This window comes from Ornithodoros turicata, unplaced genomic scaffold, assembly GCF_037126465.1.
Source record: "Ornithodoros turicata isolate Travis unplaced genomic scaffold, ASM3712646v1 Chromosome13, whole genome shotgun sequence".
Classification (NCBI taxonomy): Eukaryota; Metazoa; Arthropoda; class Arachnida; order Ixodida; family Argasidae; genus Ornithodoros; species Ornithodoros turicata.
The window spans coordinates 3788736-3808145 of NW_026999307.1; the positions used below are offsets into that span (position 1 = coordinate 3788736).

Sequence of the window (19410 nt, forward strand, 5' to 3'; positions counted from 1 at the left end):
GCTATTTTCAGTATCTTTTTGCATAGCTCTTTGCTTTTGAGCTACAGTAACTTCTTGAGGAGCTCGTTCCTTTCCCGTTTTCTTTTGTTTCAGGGGTGGGGGGTTAAGTTTGTCAAAGTAACTTGAAGAAAGTTCAAAGTTCCTTTTGTTCGATTCTGGTCTACAAACATCGCAGGCTGAGTCCTCCCCCCATGACTTGAGGTGAAAGATGGCACGTGCACGGCGCGTCTAACTCCCGTTGTTCCACGGTGAATGTTACAAATTATGTTTTAGCCGAGCATTAGGAAGCTCAGGTATCGCGCATCTTAACGATAAGCAGTGTATTTATAATGATAGAGGGCATTGAGTAGCATGATTAAAACTTTGTACGGTTCTACGATATGTATGTAGGGGACAACTCGTAGAGCACAAATTTGCTTTGTGCTCCTTTTTTATGTGCCTTATAACGAGATCAAAATCATCAAATCCCTCCCTAAAGAAGCCTATAAATGCCCAGAAGAAGAACAGTCCCTGTTCGAAATATCGGCGGCTTCCGTCCTGAGGCAACTCCCTTCCTGAGGCAACTCCCTTCCTATAAATGCAGGCTTCTTCTGTTGTAGCAGATACTGATATCATTTTTGTATATCAACACTATTTTGAAACGTCTTGAATCGCCCATTGTGACAGCAAGGTCTGAATTAACCATATAGAGAGGTCAAGAGCTGAAAAGTATATATATTGAGTAGAAAATAACTTGAAGGTAACCTATTACATTTCTGAAGTAGCTTAGAAACTTCACGTCAATTTTCATTACGTTTTATTACGTGTAACTGCGTTTGAAATTTAGTTACTGGCCGGTTTCACGTCAGTTCAGGCAGGGAGGTCCCATCGACCTCCTGGGTCTTCAGTATTTTTTTATATTTACTTGTTTATTTATTTGTTATATTTACAAGCTCGCGTATATTATGATCAACATTTTTGCCGAGTAGCTTTCGTGCAAAAAAATGGAGAAAATCCGGCCCTGAATTCGGATGTTTCAGTTTTGCCGTGTTTGCACGCGTATACCTCTTGAGTGTTAAGAGATATTGTTGTGAAATTTTCCAATGCTGCTTTATTATGCCTACAGACCAGCTGTTAGAGAGCAAATTTTAGCGCGCAGGTGCAACGCTGTGTGCTATAAAAATGACGAACATGCCCTCTCGCGCACTTTTGTCCTAATTTCGACGCCTGATATCTTATGCTTATGTTTAGGCATATTTGGAAATAAACATGGATTTTGCGCGTGTATTTCTGAAAACGGTCCAGGATATGGCCCGATGTTAGGCCTTTCATCGAACGGAAAAACTTCTTCTCCAAAGGCGTATACTGCTGATTAGCGCGTTAAAACGCGGATCCACTGCGTACGAACGTGTCGGAGATATCTACAGCCAGAGCAAGAGGCGTCGAAGTTTGAACAAAACTGCGCGACAGAGCATGTTGGCCGCTTTTTATACGATACAGTGTTGCACCTGTGCGTGCGCCTAAATTTGCGCTCGGAGTGCTGGCAGGTAGGTATACTAAAGCACAAAAAAAAAATGCACTACGATATCTTTTAAAACTCGGGGTGTATACACGTGGAAACACGGCAAAATTGCAACAATCGAATTCAGGGCTGGATCTATCGATTTTTTGCACGGAAAGTATTCGAATGATTAATTTTACCAATGTTGATCATCATCTGCGATGAGCGTCTAAATATATATAAACAATCATGAAAATTCAGGGGGTCCATGGGACCTCCCTGTCTGAGCTAACGTGGAGCCGGCCTACAATTATGTTCTGGCTAACCTTTCCAGTGACTTCCATCTTTCAACAGTCTAACTTAACTGGCAACGAGTTCCAACTTCTATCTCTGTTCCATATAACCTGTGTTAAGTGAATATTTGTGAAGTAAATAGTACATATGCGGGACTGGTGGTTATATACTTTCAATGTAACACTCATTTTTTTCATTGCTGGCTAAGTGATGCATTAAAGAACTCATGTATCTTGTGACTATGATGCAATAAAGAGTTTTCTACAATGACATATTGATTTTGTTTTTAAAAATCGCGCAAATTAACTCTTGTTTGGGGGGTAGGAGGTACCCGTAAGTGCGCATTGGCTGCACATCGGGAAATCGTTGGGGTTCGTACAGGCTGCCGATAACGGACCCTTAACATCCCCGTGTTGCAAACCGTATGCCGGACCATGGTTGGGAGCCGACCCGGTCGGGTCGGTCGCCGCCGGCGCACCGACGTTGGGTCGTCGCGCTGTGCTGCCTGGGCTTATTTCTTTAAACACAATGGAAAATTCGGGAAGCACCAAACCACGTCTTTTTTTTTTTTTTTCAAAGTATTCACCGTATTCATCAAGACACCGCTGCCGTCGCTTGGCTGCCTCTTTCATGCCTTTGGCATAGAAAGAAGTGGGTTGCTGTATTAGCTACTGTAGGGCATCTTTCTAGAGGGTTTCATCTATGTGGAACGTCTTTCATTCAAAGTGCTCTTGAGGGGTCCCAAACAAATGGTGATCGCTTTGGGTAATCTGGACTGTAAGGGGTAAGCGGGAAAAGCACCCAGCGCATTTTGTCCGGGGTTGCTACCGTCAAATTGTAAGTCCCGGGATGGTCATGAAGAAGAATGACCCTTCCGAACAACATCCCAGGCATTTTCTTACGAATTACTTTTCGCACGCCACCCTTTATCAACATGGAGTAGACTGGGTGTTAAACATGACCACCTGCTCCAAGAAGTTCACATGGATGACGCCCCACATCTTCCAGAATACATTTCCCATGGACCTCTGAGCAGACGGCTGAATTTTGCTTTTCGGCATTTTCTTTTTTTTTTTTTTTTTTGCGGGGGGGAAGCCTTATGTCACCATTTCATACAACGTTGCAGTGGATGAGGCAACTAAACATAAACGACAGATGCAGCACACGCCTCACAACGCCCAGTTGCACACTTTCAATTAAACGACGGCAGTCCTGTGCTGCTTCTTTGCGTCTATAGGGTGATATGATACGCGTATATCCCGGTTTCAGACTGCAAAAATTCATCCGCCTCGGATTGAAAGCAGCCGCTTTTCGACTGTCATGCGCGCTCCCTTCTGGTCACAAATGGGAAACCCATCCTGAACATACTGTGCGGAGCAGTAAGTGCTCGTGAATGATTGTCTTCATAGTGCCCACACTAACATGACGCTGGGGCTGCACTGTCCCGAATTGTTACTCGCTGGTTATCGAGGATGGCTTGCTGAACGCCCGCGATACTCACTGATGTGACTGCAGTCGGACGAACGTGTCCATGTGGTTCATTCACCACTATATATCTTCCATTGGACACCGTTTGTTCGCCATGTTGTGCTTCTAATATTTGCGCAACATCAGCTGGTTTGACGTTCTCCTTCACAAGGAACTTGATTATGCATCGCTGTTCCACAGCTACAGGCACATTGCTCGGCGCCATGATAGCTGCCGGTGCTACACGTGCCGCTGACCCGAGAAGGATTGCGCTTCGTCCTCCGAAAGTTATATTCTATTCCATTTACTCGCCGATTTTTCTCGAGCAAAAGTCTCGGTCAACCTTGAACGACGCTTGTAGTTCTGTAGCATTACAGCGCGTCAATGTGGAATAGCGGCGGTCTTCCAATGCAAGAAATTTCAATGTGTCCCTGGCACAAACTCCGAAAGTATACAAGATAAGCTGACTCTGTACCACAACTCTCACGACTTACTCGTTGCGGCTGTTCTGCCAACGACGCGGTCGTCGCTGCTGTCGCTGTACAGCTTCTGTCCTTCCCAGGTGTTGTAAGCACTTACCCATACGGCGTACGTGACGTACGGGGTGAGGTGCGTGATCACATACTCCCTGTTGTGACGGCCTGTTACATGCACTTCCTTCATATCGCAGTTGTTGTACTCGCACCACTGAATACGGTATCCATCCAGAGGTCCCCTGAATTCGGTTGGTAGCCTCCAGGAGACGGTCAGCGATGTTGAACTAGTGGAATCCACAAATACCTCGTACGGGTCCGAAGGTGCTGCGATAGACATGCAACAGTGTTACCAGGCTTATGTGTTTTGGGAAAGTCTCCTGAACAGGCGTTGTGGACTGACGCCTTGTCAGAACATTGGACCTGCTGGAAATCGAACTCTTCGATCAGCGCACTAATGCTGTACTGAACGACGACTCACGGTATCCACACCTGGAGTAGCAAATACAGTATAACTTGTTAATTTAGCGGACTTAATAATTCGCGAATTTGTGTGGAGAGCAACTTTGAGGATGCTTCGCAATACGTTGGTCCTACATCGTTTAGAGGAACTTAGTTTACTTAAACTAGGTCCTTGCGAAATTACTTATACTTATAACCAGTGATGGCCACTAACTACTTCTACAGTAGTTTAACTATAACTACTAACTACTTTGTGATTGAGTAGTTTAACTAGTAGTTCAACTACTTTTCAGGGGAGTAGTTAAAACTACTTTTTAACTACTGCAATATAGTTTAACTACATCTATAACTACTTAACGTTGTCCACAAACACCAATCCCTTGCAGTGTTCTTGGACACCTAAATATGAATCACATGCAATAATAAACTTTGGCTCAAGCCATTGCTACGATCGTCAAATACAAAGCTTGCGGTGGGATTCTTTCTGTGCCTACGCGATAAACTAAGTTGCAGAATTATTTCACAGCATATGAGGCTTCACTAGACAAGCATTAAAAGTAGAGTTGTGCGAATATTGGATATTTCGAATACGAATAGAATATTTGCGATATTCGATTCATATTCGTATTCGAAAATTTGATATTCGAAGTTTTCGAATATTCGTAAAAGTCTGAATATTCGATTTTTTTTCGCATATCACAGCAGCTTATTCCGAAGCTGTTGCGGGCTGCGCACTGGAATTTGTACGTTGCGGCGACGAACATGCATAGTAGAACAGCAGCAAAGCGACGCGCTGAGCTTCCGCGCTCGTTTACGAATGCGTCGCTATACGTTCGGTAACCGAAACCGAAACTAGTACGCAGCTGTGTGCGGACGCCATTTTAGAGTCCGCCCCACCGAAACCCGAGACCGCGGTACGCATAGGCGGAGAGTTTTCAATCTGCCGGAGGGGGCCGGGGCACAAAGCCCCCCCCCCCCCCCTTTTACAGAGAGGTCGGGCAAGGTATCAGGAAATCCATGTTGTGACGTTATGAGACGAACTTTTGCAGGATGTTCATCATCAATCGCGTGCAACACGCTATCGATTCTTAGGATATCCCTCGAAACTTTCGTCTTGAGTGTCAGCTGGGTAGACTTCCCGGAGGGGGCCTGGCCCCTCCTAGGAAAAGTTCCGGGGGGGACCAGGCCCCCAAGCCCCCCGCAGCCGGCGCCTATGCCGGTACGTTTCATACATCGTCAGCACTGTTGCGGCTTTAGTGGATTGCTAGCGAACTCTGAACATTCGTATGAGGCCTACAGTTCGGTGAAATTACGGTTAAATATCGAAATTGTGTTGACATTGGGCTGAACACCGCTGTTCAGCGTCCCATTGCATGCACAGCCAAAATTTGCGTCTCGAATACGTCTTTTTTGGTTTTTGATTTGTGGTTGTCAGCGACATATGATAGAATCATGGTCGCGTGCGATGACGGCGATAATCGAGGAGTGGGACGTGTTGATATTTCGACATAGTTTCTCCAACTCCGGCGCTCTGCGACCGTATGAAAGCGCCAACTAGGACGACATGCAGTAACGCTGCAGTCATTTGAAACTGCGCAAACTGTTGTTACAGATGATAGCAAGACGCATATATAGCCTTAACCCGACCCGACCTTCATGAAGCGATTTTGCTCGCGACTCACGCGCGTCGCCGTCGGCGCGACAAAGTTTGAGGCCCGCGCGCAGATTTCCGCCGTGAAATGGAAAGAGCGCTGAACACGAACGTCGCGGAAACAATCACGCGTGATACAGCCATACAATATCGTCGAGGATTGGAGTTTTACTGCGCTATAATGCATGAGGCCGTTCCAAACTATGCATTACCGTCAGTAACGATGGTCTCACGCGTGACGTCACGCGTGAGAGCAGTGAAACCCGCCTTTACGCCTTTAGTTTCCCGCCTTCACGACAAATGCGGAAGGCACTGTCAATGCAAGAAGAGACCACTTGCCACCATCATTTTCCTTCTGAGGTGCTCATCACTAAATCATCCCACTCTGAACATGTCATTGCTCTTTACTTCCATTCTGTCTGTTTCACCAGCAATTTACAATGCCAACACAGGTGTTCTCTGTTCATGAAAGATTTTTTATATGAAAGTTTTTTCTTGCGGTTTTCAGCTTGCCTCCTGAGAACAGCACACAGTTTCACTGTAAAAATAATTTTACCGTACATGTGCATATAAGCATGTATGCCCTAGGCTAAGCCAATACATTAATACATATTCCTCATTAGCACTTTTTTCTAAGGATCAGCAGAACACAGCTGTGACGATGCTTGTTTTCGAAGCTTAATTAACTTAATTAACTCTTAGAAGCTGTTACCCTATGACGTGATATTCGAAATTCAATTCGATATTCGAAGGACAATTTTGTAGATATTCGTATTCGATTCGTATTCGAAATTTTCAATATTCGCTCACTATTCCGATGTCAACACATGTTTGTTGCAAAACACACGTTTAATCGGACAGCTTAAACCGACGTAAGCATACATAGACGTACATGTGATTATATCCAGCTATGCAATATGATGGACGATCGATGCAATGCGTTGCTATGCGGTAAAAAGACTGTGGCATTCGGAAGCGACTTACTGCCACGCCTCACAAAACACAACTGAAATTCTTGCACCTTACACCTCGGAGAGGCACCGCGTAAGGGGTGCCCGAGACGGGGTCCAAAAGGTGGCTCCAGTTACGGTGGAGCATGGCCATGAAGGCACCTTACACCTCGGAGAGGCACCGCGTAAGGGGCGGCCGAGACGGAGTTCAGATAGTAGCTCTGGTTACAGTGGGATACATAGCCACGAAGGCAGAACACTCCCCGTCTGGTATCGCAAAATACCACAATACAAAACAAACTATACTGAAATGATCACTGCACTGCAATGTTCACTCTCGGTCGCTTGAAAGCAGGAGGAACGTTTCGCCGATGGGCCTTTGGAAGACCTTCACGACACCATGCTCGCATATCTTCACCTCCACCCTGCGCACTCTTCCATCGGAGCTGACGCGCCCCATGGGCCATTCATTTCGCACGGTGTACCGGTTCCTGAGAAGCACGATGTCACCCGCGCGAACGTCCTGTTGCCCTCTCTGCCACTGCCGTCGACCATACAGCGTAGGGAGATATTCCTTACTCCATCGGCTCCAAAATGCGTTGGCCATGGATTGCACTTGTTTTCACTGCCTCCGGTAGAGGTTCTCGTGCTCGAACTCGCCAGCAGGTGGAGGAATGCCGCCCGTTTTCTGCGTGAGGATAGCGTTTGGGGTAAGAATGGTTGGATTCTCTGGGTCCGTCGACACTGAAGTCAATGGTCTGCTATTGACGATGGATGCCACCTCTGCCAGAAGTGTGGTGAGCATATCGCGCGACAGTCGTGATCTGTTGGTGCCAAGGAGCATCGAATCCAGAATGCGCCGAACAACTCCGATCATGCGCTCTCAGGCACCACCCATGTGAGAGGCATGAGGGGGGTTGAATATCCATGTGCAACCCTGCTCATGGAGGTGCTTGTCCACATGACAGTCCCCGGGGGCAGCCGTGTTGATCTTCAGCTCCTTGCACGCACCGGTGAAGTTGGTACCGCAGTCAGACCTCAGCAGTTTGACGGGCCCTCTGATGGCGAAGAAACGCCGCAGGGCGTTAATGAATGAAGAAGTATCCATGGAGTCGATGACCTCGATGTGTACCGCTCTTACGCAGAGGCAGGTGAAAAGCACAGCCCATCTTTTGTTGTTGGACAGTCCTCCCCTTGTCCTGCGTGCCCTCACCAGCCAGGGTCCAAAGACGTCGACGCCCACGTAGGTGAATGGAGGATCCGTGCGAAGCCTGTCTCGTGGCAAGTCGGCCATGATTTGCTGCTGAGGCCTGCCCCTCAGTTTGCGACATTTGATGCAGTTGTGGATGACGGATCCGACACATATTTTGGCCCCAACAATCCATAGTCCAGCTGCTCTGATGGCACCTTCTGTGAAGTGGCGGCCTTGGTGTGCAACCCTTTCGTGATAATGTCAGATCAGCAACGTGGCGATGTGATGTCGAGGAGGTACGACAATTGGATGTCGTTCGTTTTGGCTCAGGGTTGAGTTCCGAAGCCGTCCGCCGATCCTGATGAGGCCATCCTCGTCAATGTAAGGGTCCAGCTTCCAAAGAGGGCTGTCCTTCGGTACCACACGTTCCATCGCAAGGCATCTGACCTCTCTCGGGAACGCATCGCGTTGGACATTTGCGATGACTAACTTCTCAGCTGTAGAAAGTTCTTCGTCCGTACGTGACCTGCCACAAAGATGCCAGTGTCTGCAAGGTTGGGACGCGGCATCACGCTGGGACTGGAACGAACGCGCAATGTGCTGCAGGTGAACAATTGCCCTGACAAGCCTTGTCCAGCTTGAGAATCGTTCGAACCTCTGAGAGCCAAGCTGCAGCTGCAGTGATGCGTTGGTTGCGAATGTTGTGACAAGTGGACGGACCTCCTCGTCCCCCCCTGGATCCACAAGCTGGAAGGTGTCGCAAGCAGTCCCTGACATGGGGATGTCTATCGCACGCTGGAAGTCTGGGCCAGTTAGCCAGGTTGTTTCAGCGAGACGACCAGCAGAGACTGTTCTTGTGGCTACGTCGGCAGGGTTCTTGTCGCTGGGAACGTAGTTCCACTGATCAGGATGGCTTGACCTGCGTATGCGCTCAACTCTGTTGCTGACGTACACGTAGAATCGTCTCGACTCGTTGCATATGTATCCCAGTACCACCCTACTGTCCGTGTAGAATTTTATGGCGTCGAGGCTGACGTCCAGTTCGTTGACGATGACGTCCGCCATCTCTACCGCAAGCAGAGTTCCACAGAGTTCCAGTCTCGGGATCGTGTGCTCCCGTTTCGGTGCAAGTTTCGCCTTCCCGAGGACGAAGCCGACGTGAGTCTCGCCCGTGGGGTCTGTGCTTCTCAAGCAGGCCACTGCTGCGATAGCCTTCGTTGATGCTTCAGAGAATATGCACAGCTCCCTACGGCACGCTGAGCTGAGGGAGATGGCACCGTACGTACGGGGGATCTCAATTTTGGTCAGTGCCGGCAGAGAGTCTCTCCAGGTTTCCCACTCCATGCTCTTGGGAAGCTCATCGTCCCAACCCTGAGTTAGTGATGATAGCTCTCTGAGCAGAAGTCGTCCCTGTATCGTGACAGGCGCAGCGAATCCCAATGGGTCGTACAGGCTGTTGACTGTCGACAAGACTCCCCGCTTTGTGTGTGGCTTCTCGTTTGGAGGAACGTGGAACGTGAAGGTGTCGCCTTTGATGTCCCAACGTAGGCCCAGGCTACGCTGTGATGGAGGCACGTCCGATCCCAGATCCAGGTCCTTTAGGTCCGTGGCGTATTCGTCCGATGAGAAAGCTTTCATCACAGTGACACTATTAGAGGCTATCTTATGCAGTCGCAGGTTCGCTGTTGACAGCATGTCCGGCGTCCTTCGGAGAAGATCGATGGCAGCCTGTTCGGCAGGGAGAGATGTAAGTCCATCGTCAACGTAGAAATTTTTTTCCACGAATTCCCTGACGTCGGTTCCAAACTGCTCTTCACCGTCTATGGCCGTTCGTCGCAGACCGTACGTTGCGACAGCCGGTGAAGGACTGTTTCCGAACACGTGAACTCGCATCCTGTACTCCACCACTTCCTTGGTCGGGTCGTTGTCCAGGAACCAGAAGAATCTGAGAAAGTCTCTATGTTCTTCACGGACGACAAAGCAGTAGAACATTTGCTGTATGTCCGCAGTGACAGCGAATGCTTCTTTGCGGAATCGAAGTAGAACTCCGAGGAGGCTGTTCACAAGGTTGGGCCCAGACAAGAGCACATCATTCAGAGAAATGCCTTGGAATTTGGCGCTGGAGTCGAAGACGACACGTATTTGTCCTGGCTTTCTTGGATGATATACGCCGAAGATGGGAAGATACCAATATTCCTGTCCATTGCTCTTCTCCGGGGCCAACTCGGCGTGTCCGTTCGCGAGGACTTTGGCCATGAACGCCAAGAAGTGGTTCTTCACCTCCGGCTTCCTTTCCAATGTACGGCGAAGCGACGTGAATCGAGACATTGCTTGGTCCCGGTTGTCTGGCAGTACACGTCTCTGTGCGCGGAAGGGCAGCGGAGCAACCCAGCTGTTTTCATCATCTATCGTGAAGCCTTCTTCCATCATCTCAAGGAAATGTCTATCCTCAATGGAGAGCGCGATCTTGTTGTCGTCCTTTGTCGTATCGAACACTGAACTGCCGATATCTGCAGTGCGTGGAACAGTATCGCACAGCCCAGTCCTTTCGTTGACCGCGTTGCCGACGCACGGGTCCTGCACGATCTTCTCCCTGATGAAGACGTGACCCGGACACGGAGCGAAGACGCTTGCGCGGTTGTCTTCGATCAACGTAGTCCTGAACACATTGATAGATGTCGGCTTCCGGATGCCATTGATGCAGATGTCACCTACAATGACCCAGCCGAGATCCAGCCTCTGGGCGTATGGAGCGTTGCTGCTACCATTCACCTGTTGGCGTACCTTGTGCACTTGCAAGATATCTCTGCCCAAAAGAAGAAGTATCGCAGCGTCGTCTTCCAGAGGCTGAAGTAGGTGAGCTATTTTTCTGAGATGTGGATGGTGATGCGCCACCTCCGGTGTAGGAATTTCACTCCTGTCGTCGGGAATCTGAGTGCATTCGATGAGGGTTGGGAGCTGAAGTTGAGTACGTCTGTCGATAGACTCCACGACGACCCCGTTTGCTCGTCTTCCCGTAGTCTCGATTATGCCAGCGCAGGTTTTGAGCGTGTACGGTGAGTCGTCTCCGTGGACGTTGAACATGTCGAAGAAGCTTGGCCTCGCCAGGGATCGATTACTCTGGTCGTCCAGAACAGCGTACATTTTGCGTGACCGCTCTGGCTGACTCTTTGGATGAACCCTGACCAGGCAGATCTTAGAACATGACCTATTCCAAGAGCTGTCTCCACACACATTCGTGCACTTCGACATCACTTCTGGCGTCGAAACGTGGCTGTCTTCCTCCCCGCCATCCTGGGAATGTCTTGTGGAAGGAGACATTTCGTGCTGGATAGGATCTGGATGGAGAGCCGAAGCGTGTCCGTCGCTACCGCATACACTGCACTTGATCAATTCTCTGCAGTCCTTGGAGAAGTGATCGATAGACGAACAGCACCTGAAGCAGACTCCGAATTCCTTCAACATGGCCCTCCTTTCTGTGAGAGGTTTCTGACGGAAGCCACGGCATTTGTTCAGAGAATGAGGCTTCCGATGCAGAGGACATTCCTTGCCCGCGTCCTTGACTGCTTTGGATGAAGGTGCCACCGGTTCAGTTGAATGCGTCGTCTGATTGGCTTGGGCAGACTGGACGTCTGTTTTGTTCACAATCACCGGCGGTGTAGTGCCTGGATTTCCAGGAGAGGACCGGTCTTCATTTCGACGGTTCTTGTGGAAGGATGAAGATGCGGATGAACCAAAGAAAAAACGAACTTGGCAAAGATAGAGAAGGGCGGGAAGGTCACTCGGTTCTGTTCCTTATACCTTGACCCGTGTGTGATCCACTTTTCTTGGATGCTTGAAGGGAGTTTCTCCACGATGGGGTTCACACCACGACCAGTATCCAAGTAGCTGAGTCCTGAAAGACGAGGGTCCGATTTCGCTGACTCCAGTTCTAGAAGCAGGTCCCCGAGCTCTCTTAGTCTCGGGTGGTCATTGTTAGAGATCTTGGAGAAGCCGTCGAGCCTCTTCAGCAAGGCGTTCTCGATTGCTTCTGCACTGCCAAAGGTCTCGTCTAATCTCTCCCATGCCATGCGCACTCCAGCAGAAGGGTTGTTGATGTGCACTGATCGCAGTCGCCTCACATGTCGCGAAGACTCTCTTCCCAGCCACTTCACCATGAGATCAAGTTCCTCGCTCGCCGTGATGTCCAAATTATTGGTAGCGTTCTTGAACGAAGACCTTCAGGACATGTAGTTCCCCGGTTGATCGTCAAATTTAGTGAGACCTGTGTTCACCAGCTCCCGTCGTACGAGAAACTTCGCGAGGTCTGTTATTGTCCTGTCCACGGGTCCTGGGGGGCTGGTGCAGTCAGGATATCTTCGTACTGCGTACTGCCCGCCCCAGCACTTTCACATCCGGGGCTAGACGTCCTGACCGGATGCCCCATACTTAATTGTTGTCCCACTGGTACGAAGGTTGAATCAGTGGCATTCAAAGGAGCGGCGGAACCGCGCGTATTGTGAGCTCGAATCTCCTGCACAGCATCCGCTTGCCGCGACGCGTATAGACTACCCTGCAGAAGACGCATCGCGGGATGTGCGCGTTGAGTATGTTCCCCATTCGACTGGGCAGTGTGGGTCCCCTCAAGCGTGAGATCCTCCGTCACTTGAACGTCTTTCGTTAAAACGTCTGAAGGAGTCCCGTGAGCGAATCGATCCCTGTCCAATTCCGAAGTATCTGTTACAGCATCGTAGAGCTTCAGATTTTCGGCCTCCGCGGCCACCTCAAGTACCCGCGCTTGCGTCTCCGCGGCTGCTACATCTCTTTCCTGCTGTAACAGTTGAAAGCTAACTTTCCATTCAGCCTTCCTTCGCCTTGCTGTGGCAGCTGCCACCTGTTCTTGTTCTTCGATCTGGGCTCTGCGAAGCTTCAATTCTGCCTCTTTCTTACTGTTAGCAGAACGGACCTTGGCTGTTTCTGCATCGGCTCTTGCCTTCGCTGCGGACGCACATACGGACGAGACGTTGGACTGGGCAGACCGCACAGAACATCGTGAGGGTGTAGAATCGCGTGAGGCGCTTGAGCGAAGCGAGGCCGTTTCCAGAACTACATGTAGGCGCTGCCTCGCCTCGGCGATTGCCTTTTGCACTAAACCGTCACGCTCCTGGTCAGTAGTTTTCTGTCCATCTCGCTCATGGAGGCTCTCCTCCGTGCCGATCCGCGTGAGGAAGGTAGAGAATCTCTCTGACAAGCACCGATATTTGCTGAGCGTTGTACTGAGTTCCTCTATTGCCCGCCGTATAAGGTCAGGACCGATCAGTGGCGACCGAAGCATTCAGAAGGCACACTTCTGTTTCTTCCCATGCTCTGTCGAGCTTAATTCCAAAATCTTCCTTGTCGCTCGCGAACTTCTCAAGTGCCTTGAGCGATAGGCTCACCTTTCGTTTAGGGCGAGTGTCCTGACTTGCTTGCGTTGGGTCGATGTTAGAGGCACCACCACTCACAATATCCTCTCCAGCGTGGTAATCCATGTTGCTCGTGAAGCGTCGTCTTCGAAGAGCAGAATGCGTTGATGTGCAGTCTTTTTACTATTCCGATCTCAACACATGTTTGTTGCAAAACACACGTTTAATCGGACAGCTTAAACCGACGTAAGCATACATAGACGTACATGTGATTATATCCACTATGCAATATGATGCACGATCGATGCAATGCGTTGCTATGCGGTAAAAAGACTGTGGCATTCGGAAGCGACTTACTGCCACGCCTCACAAAACACAACTGAAATTCTTGCACCTCACACCTCGGAGAGGCACCGCGTAAGGGGTGCCCGAGACGGGGTCCAAAAGGTGGCTCCAGTTACGGTGGAGCATGGCCATGAAGGCACCTTACACCTCGGAGAGGCACCGCGTAAGGGGCGGCCGAGACGGAGTTCAGATAGTAGCTCTGGTTACAGTGGGATACATAGGCACGATGGCAGGACACACATCTCTAACTAAAAGTGAAGATTTAGTACACATGCACGACACAATTGCTCTGCACCTCCGTTCTCATCAAACAAGTGGCTCAAGGCAAAAGTCGGAAGCACAATCGTGCCGTAAAGCTTGCGGCAAAATCGGAAGTAGTTGGCGCCTTCAGTAACCTAACTACTGTAGTTAACTACTTAAAATATAGTTTAACTAGTAGTTGCCACTACATTTCTGCAAGTAGTTGATAACTACTTTTTAACTACAATCAGGTAGTTTAACTACATGTAGTTAACTACTGGCCATCACTGCTTATAACTTACTTATAAACCATTACTGCATGTTTGTATTGACGGCCAATCACTGCCCACTCCCACCCCGCAGTGTAGTAAATCTCAGGCTCTGAACAGTCGCTTGACCGGATACACGGAGCGCTGCAAAGGAAGGCTAAGGCTCAATACATGAGGAGCGACTGCGCACTGGGGACCATGGGCATAATGTACGGTGGTGTTCCTTTCGAGGCGATCACGAGGCCATAAAAGCAATTAGAAATCGCGCAGTCCACACACTGTATAAATTTCTAGTCTACTCTGAACGAATTTAGAAAAATACATAAATATTTTCAAATGATCTAGTGATTGAACTTCTCAGTATAATAATTGGCACAAATGCTTTTTTTGTCCGCCCCAAACATAACACATGTGAGATACCAGCTGCTGTGCCGATGCGTCCAAATAAAAAAGAAACCCATGTCTATATCAGCTTTCACAGTTACATTTCCACTTATACTAGATTATGGAAGTCGTAAGCCAGTGAAGGTACAAAATTCGCTTTTAGATCGATGTGGCGCCTGATATACAAGAGACAGTATTTAAGCTAAAAGCGATAAATACTCCTAGTGCAGGTGTTGCGGTTCGAAAACCGAGCCTTTATTATGATGACGATGAGGATGGGAACGATGGGTCTGAAATCCTTCTCACAACTGCCCCCCCCTCCGGAGAGGAGCCCTCCGGGTGATCTTCTTGTGGCGGGCGAGCAGTGTCGAGAGGTCGTGGGATGTATGGTTTGAGGCGAGAGACGTGCGTAGACTCAGTGGACCGACGCGCCGGTCAACGGGATTATCCAGTGGTTGGATGAGGTACGCTACATCATTGAGCGCTCGGAGTACCTTGTAGGGGCCAACGTAGTGGTAGAGGAATTTCGACGAAAGGCTAGGCTTCCGCAGAGGCACCCAAAGCCAAACGAGGTCCGCAGGACGATAAACAACGTTAGCATGGGACGCGTCGTAACGCTGTTTGGCTGACGCTTGCGTGTCGAAGGTTCGGCAGCGGGCAATCTGTCGGCATTCTTCTGCACGGCAGGTGGCGCTTGCAAGCAGAGAGTCGAACCGAAATGTTTATCGGTTGGGTTCGGGTTTAGGTTCGACGATAAGGGTTCAGTTCCGGTTCAGCTCCGGAAGGCAACTATAATGGTTCGAACCGGTTTTTTCCAAGCGGTTCGGTTCACGAACCGGTTCAGGGGCCACGGGTGGGAATAAGCAAAAAGCAGGTTAAAGCACACTTCCGTTTGTGAGGCACAGTGCTCGTACAGTGCTGTGGTAGAGTGGACAGGAAGACGTCAACGGTCGTTCAACATTTATAACGATTCTGCGTGAAATGAAAGACAAGATTAGTAGTGGTTACGACATCAGCATAACCATGAATTATCGATTTGGGTGGACTGCCCCAGCACGAGCTCATGTCACGATGGTTAACTTACCAACTTAACCTAACTTAGTCAACCAAGAATGCCAACTTGGCCTAAGCCATTTGAGTCATTGATATTGATATTGATATATTGATTCCCAGTCAGGAGACGCGGATACACGTTAATCAGCAAACGACGCTTCATGGTAGTTGGATTGGCATGGTGCGATTCTGAGCCCGCGGTCTTTATGTAAAAGGCGCGTTATCGTTTATCACAGACCGCCGCCATGCTACGATGTCGCCGAAGAAAAAACAAACGAAGAATAGAAAATTTGATAGACCGGAAGTCCCACGGCCCACGACATATCCAGCGGTTGGTCCGCCTACTCGCATATCTAACAAGATGTCCACGACAACCGTAGAAATTATCCCTAACGCATAGCGATGTCAAAGAAAAACTAACAGCTCTCCTATGACGTTTGCGTTACAAACCTTTCTAACACAAACGTCATAGGAGACCAGTCACTTTTTCTTGGACAGCGCTATGCTTCAGCGATCATGTCTGTAATCAGGGTGGACACCCTGCATAGCTCAAGTTGATTATTATATTATTATAATATATGTCACTTCCTGAATGCTACCCAAAACTGTCGTTGATCCCTAATTCTTATATATATTGTTGTGTATGTCTTAGACATTAGTAGTCATAACAGGTTTTAGACACAACTCCTGATTCATCCCCACTCATAATTTTCCATTCATCATCTTAAAATCAAGTTGTTGTTGTTGTTGTTATTTCACGACCCGAGAAAATCCACAGCCTTCCTGCAGGGCACGACTTTTTCGGCAAGCAAGAGGAAGGCTACGAAGCTAATAAAAGAATATTTTTTTTCATGCACAACATGCAAAGTTCCGCCCTTAGTTCCGTATGAACCGTTATTTGAACCGGTTACCGAATTTTTTTAACGGTTCAGTTCCGGTTCAGCTCCAAGATGGCGTCGACTATTTCGGTTCGGTTCAGTTCCGGTTCGGCCAAAAATAACGGTTAATAACGGTTTTCGGTTCAGGTTCGGGTTCGGTTCGACTCTCTGCTTGCAAGTACAGGGTTGGAGATATCAGGCACGTAGGGGAACAAGGTATCAATAGTATGGACTGGATCACGGCCGTAAAGTAGGAAGAAGGGGCTGAAGCGAGTTGTCGATTGTGTGGCAGTGTTGTACGCGTACATGAGGTAGGGAAGGAGGTCATCCCAGTTGTCTTGACGAGGCGAGATATAGAAAGACAGCATGTCGGCGAGGGTGTGGTTGAAACGTTCCACGAGTCCGTTTGTTTGTGGATGGTAAGGAGACGTAAAGTGGTGGGTGACACAGCAGCTGGAGAGGACCTCCTTGACAATCTCAGCCACAAACTGGCAGCCTCTGTCGCTCAACAGGACTCTGGGAGCGCCGTGCTGGAGGAGGATACGTTGAATAAAAAACTGGGCAATATCAGCAGCTGTTGCGGAAGGCAGGGCGGAAGCAACGACGTATCTGGTAGAATGGTCAATTGCCGTTACAACCCAGCGGTTTCCAGAAGTGGACAGGGGGAGGGGGCCGAAGAGGTCAACTCCGACGCGTTCGAAGGGATGGGGTGGGGGTGGTAGAGGATGTAGGCGACCAAAGGATGTGGCGGTAGACTTGCGTTGTTGGCACAGTTGGCATGACGACACATAGCGATGGATGTTTCTGTACATGCCCGGCCAAAAAAACTTGCGACGGATCCTCTCGTAGGTCTTGAAAAAGCCAAGATGTCCCGCTGTAGGGTCGTCGTGAGAATGGCGCAAGATCGCGTTGCGCAATTGAGACGGAACGACCACGAGAAGTCGAGAGCCGTCAGGGCTGTAATTGCGTTTGTACAGCGTGCCTTCTTGTAACACGAAGTGTTTGGCTTTATGTATAAATTTCTTGTCTGTAGAAGGTGCCGCGCCGTCAAGATGACGAATGAGCTTCTGGGCGGCTTCGTCGTGAAGCTGTTCTGAGGGGAAAGTGCTTGGGTCCAGCTCGGAAAGGCACATGACATCCTCATAAGAAAGTACCGGGGTGGAGGTCTCGTCTTGCAGTGGAGATTGGGAAAGGCCATGAGCGTCTTGGTGCTTGCATCCAGACTTATAATGCACAGCGAAATCAAATTCCTGGAGTCTTAGTGCCCAGCGCCCAAGACGTCCAGATGGATCTTTCAAGGACGCAAGCCAGCAAAGAGCGTGGTGATCGGTCACGACCGAGAAATGACGACCGTATAGGTAAGGGCGAAATTTGCCAATGGCACAGATGACGGCGAGACACTCCTTTTCGGTGGCTGAGTAGTTTTTTTCTGCTTTAGTCAATGTGCGACTGATGAAGGCAACTGCTTGCTCCATTGGCGCGTCCGGGTGGCGCTGTGCTAAAACTGCACCCAGTCCTGCCCCACCGGTGTCGGTATGCACTTCAACGGGAAGGGAAGGATCGAAATGCCTGAGAATAGGGGCGGCGGTATGCAATGCTTTGAGCCGCTCAAAAGCAAGCTCGCAGTGGGAGTCCCAGTGGAAGTTGGATTCGCAGGAGAGGAGAGCCGTGAGAGGGGCTACGATATGGGCGAACCCCTTGATGAATCGACGGAAATACGATGCCAACCCAATGAAACTGCGCAGCTCCTTGACACAGGTTGGCTTCGGAAAATCGGAGACGGCTTTGATTTTATCAGGATCTGGAGAAACACCGTTTGCAGAGACAACGTGACCCGGTATTTTAATCTTCTCGAAGCCGAAATGGCACTTTTTCCCGTTGAGTTGGAGGCCCGCAGACTGGAATGCGGAGAATACAGATTCAAGGCGAAGTAGGTGGTCTTCAAATGTTTCCGAGAAAACGACAACGTCGTCCAAGTAACATAGGCACGTTCGCCAGCGGAGCCCACGAAGCACAGTGTCCATCATCCGCTCGAATGCAGCTGGAGCGTTACAGAGGCCGAACGGCATCACATTGAACTCGAATAGCCCGTCCGGTGTAACAAAAGCGGTCTTCGGTTTATCCTGCTCAGCCATAGGGATCTGCCAGTACCCAGAACGGAGGTCAAGAGAGGAGAAATACTTGGCGCCTTGCATGGGAGTCTAGATCGTCGTCAATCCGGGGCATGGGGTACACGTCCTTCCGGGTTATTTTGTTGAGACGTTGGTAATCAATGCAAAAACGTATAGAGCCATCCTTCTTAGGAACCAGGACGACAGGTGAGGACCAAGGGCTCGAGGAAGGACGGATTATTCCTTTGGACAGCATTTGGTCGACCTCTTTATCAATTTGTCGATCGGCGGGGGAAACAGGATACGGTCTCTGTCGAACAGGCCTTTCAGAGCCAGTGTCAACTGAGTGTTCCACGTCGCGTGCAACCCCAAGAGGTGATTTGTCGAGGTCAAATAAATGTGCATAATTTCGTAATAAGGACAGAAGCATGCCTCTACTCCGATCGTCAAGCGAGGGACAAACAGTTTGACATAGGGCCGAGTCGTGCACTGGATGAGGAAGAGTGACCGCAGCTTCGGCGGAATTTCCGAGAGCATGCACGGCGCCGAGCTTCACGGGTTCCAAGGTGGCAACGACAAATCCGCACGGCAACAGGACAGGCTCCCATAAAGTGTTGCTGACAGGGAGAGACGTCTTTCCGCCGTCAATTCGTGAGAGGGAGAACGGAGCAACGAGACCCTTGCGTGCGAGCGTGGTATGGTGAGGAGATAGTATCACCTCACGAGTAGACGATGCTTCAGAGGAGACGGCATCTATGAATATGGTAGTGCGGGGGG

At 49.5% G+C, this 19410-nt stretch overlaps 1 protein-coding gene across 1 annotated transcript; it reads right to left on the reverse strand.

The window, feature by feature from the left end:
* Nucleotides 1-8230: 8230 nt before the first annotated feature.
* On the reverse strand, nucleotides 8231-13479 carry LOC135372079 (uncharacterized). The gene is made up of 4 exons (XM_064605802.1): nucleotides 13297-13479; nucleotides 12295-12977; nucleotides 11752-12187; nucleotides 8231-11674 (listed from the first exon to the last, which is right to left on the reverse strand). The coding sequence occupies exons 1-4, from the start codon at nucleotides 13477-13479 to the stop codon at nucleotides 8231-8233; spliced, it is 4746 nt and encodes a 1581-aa protein (XP_064461872.1).
* Between the last annotated feature and the right edge of the window lie 5931 nt (nucleotides 13480-19410).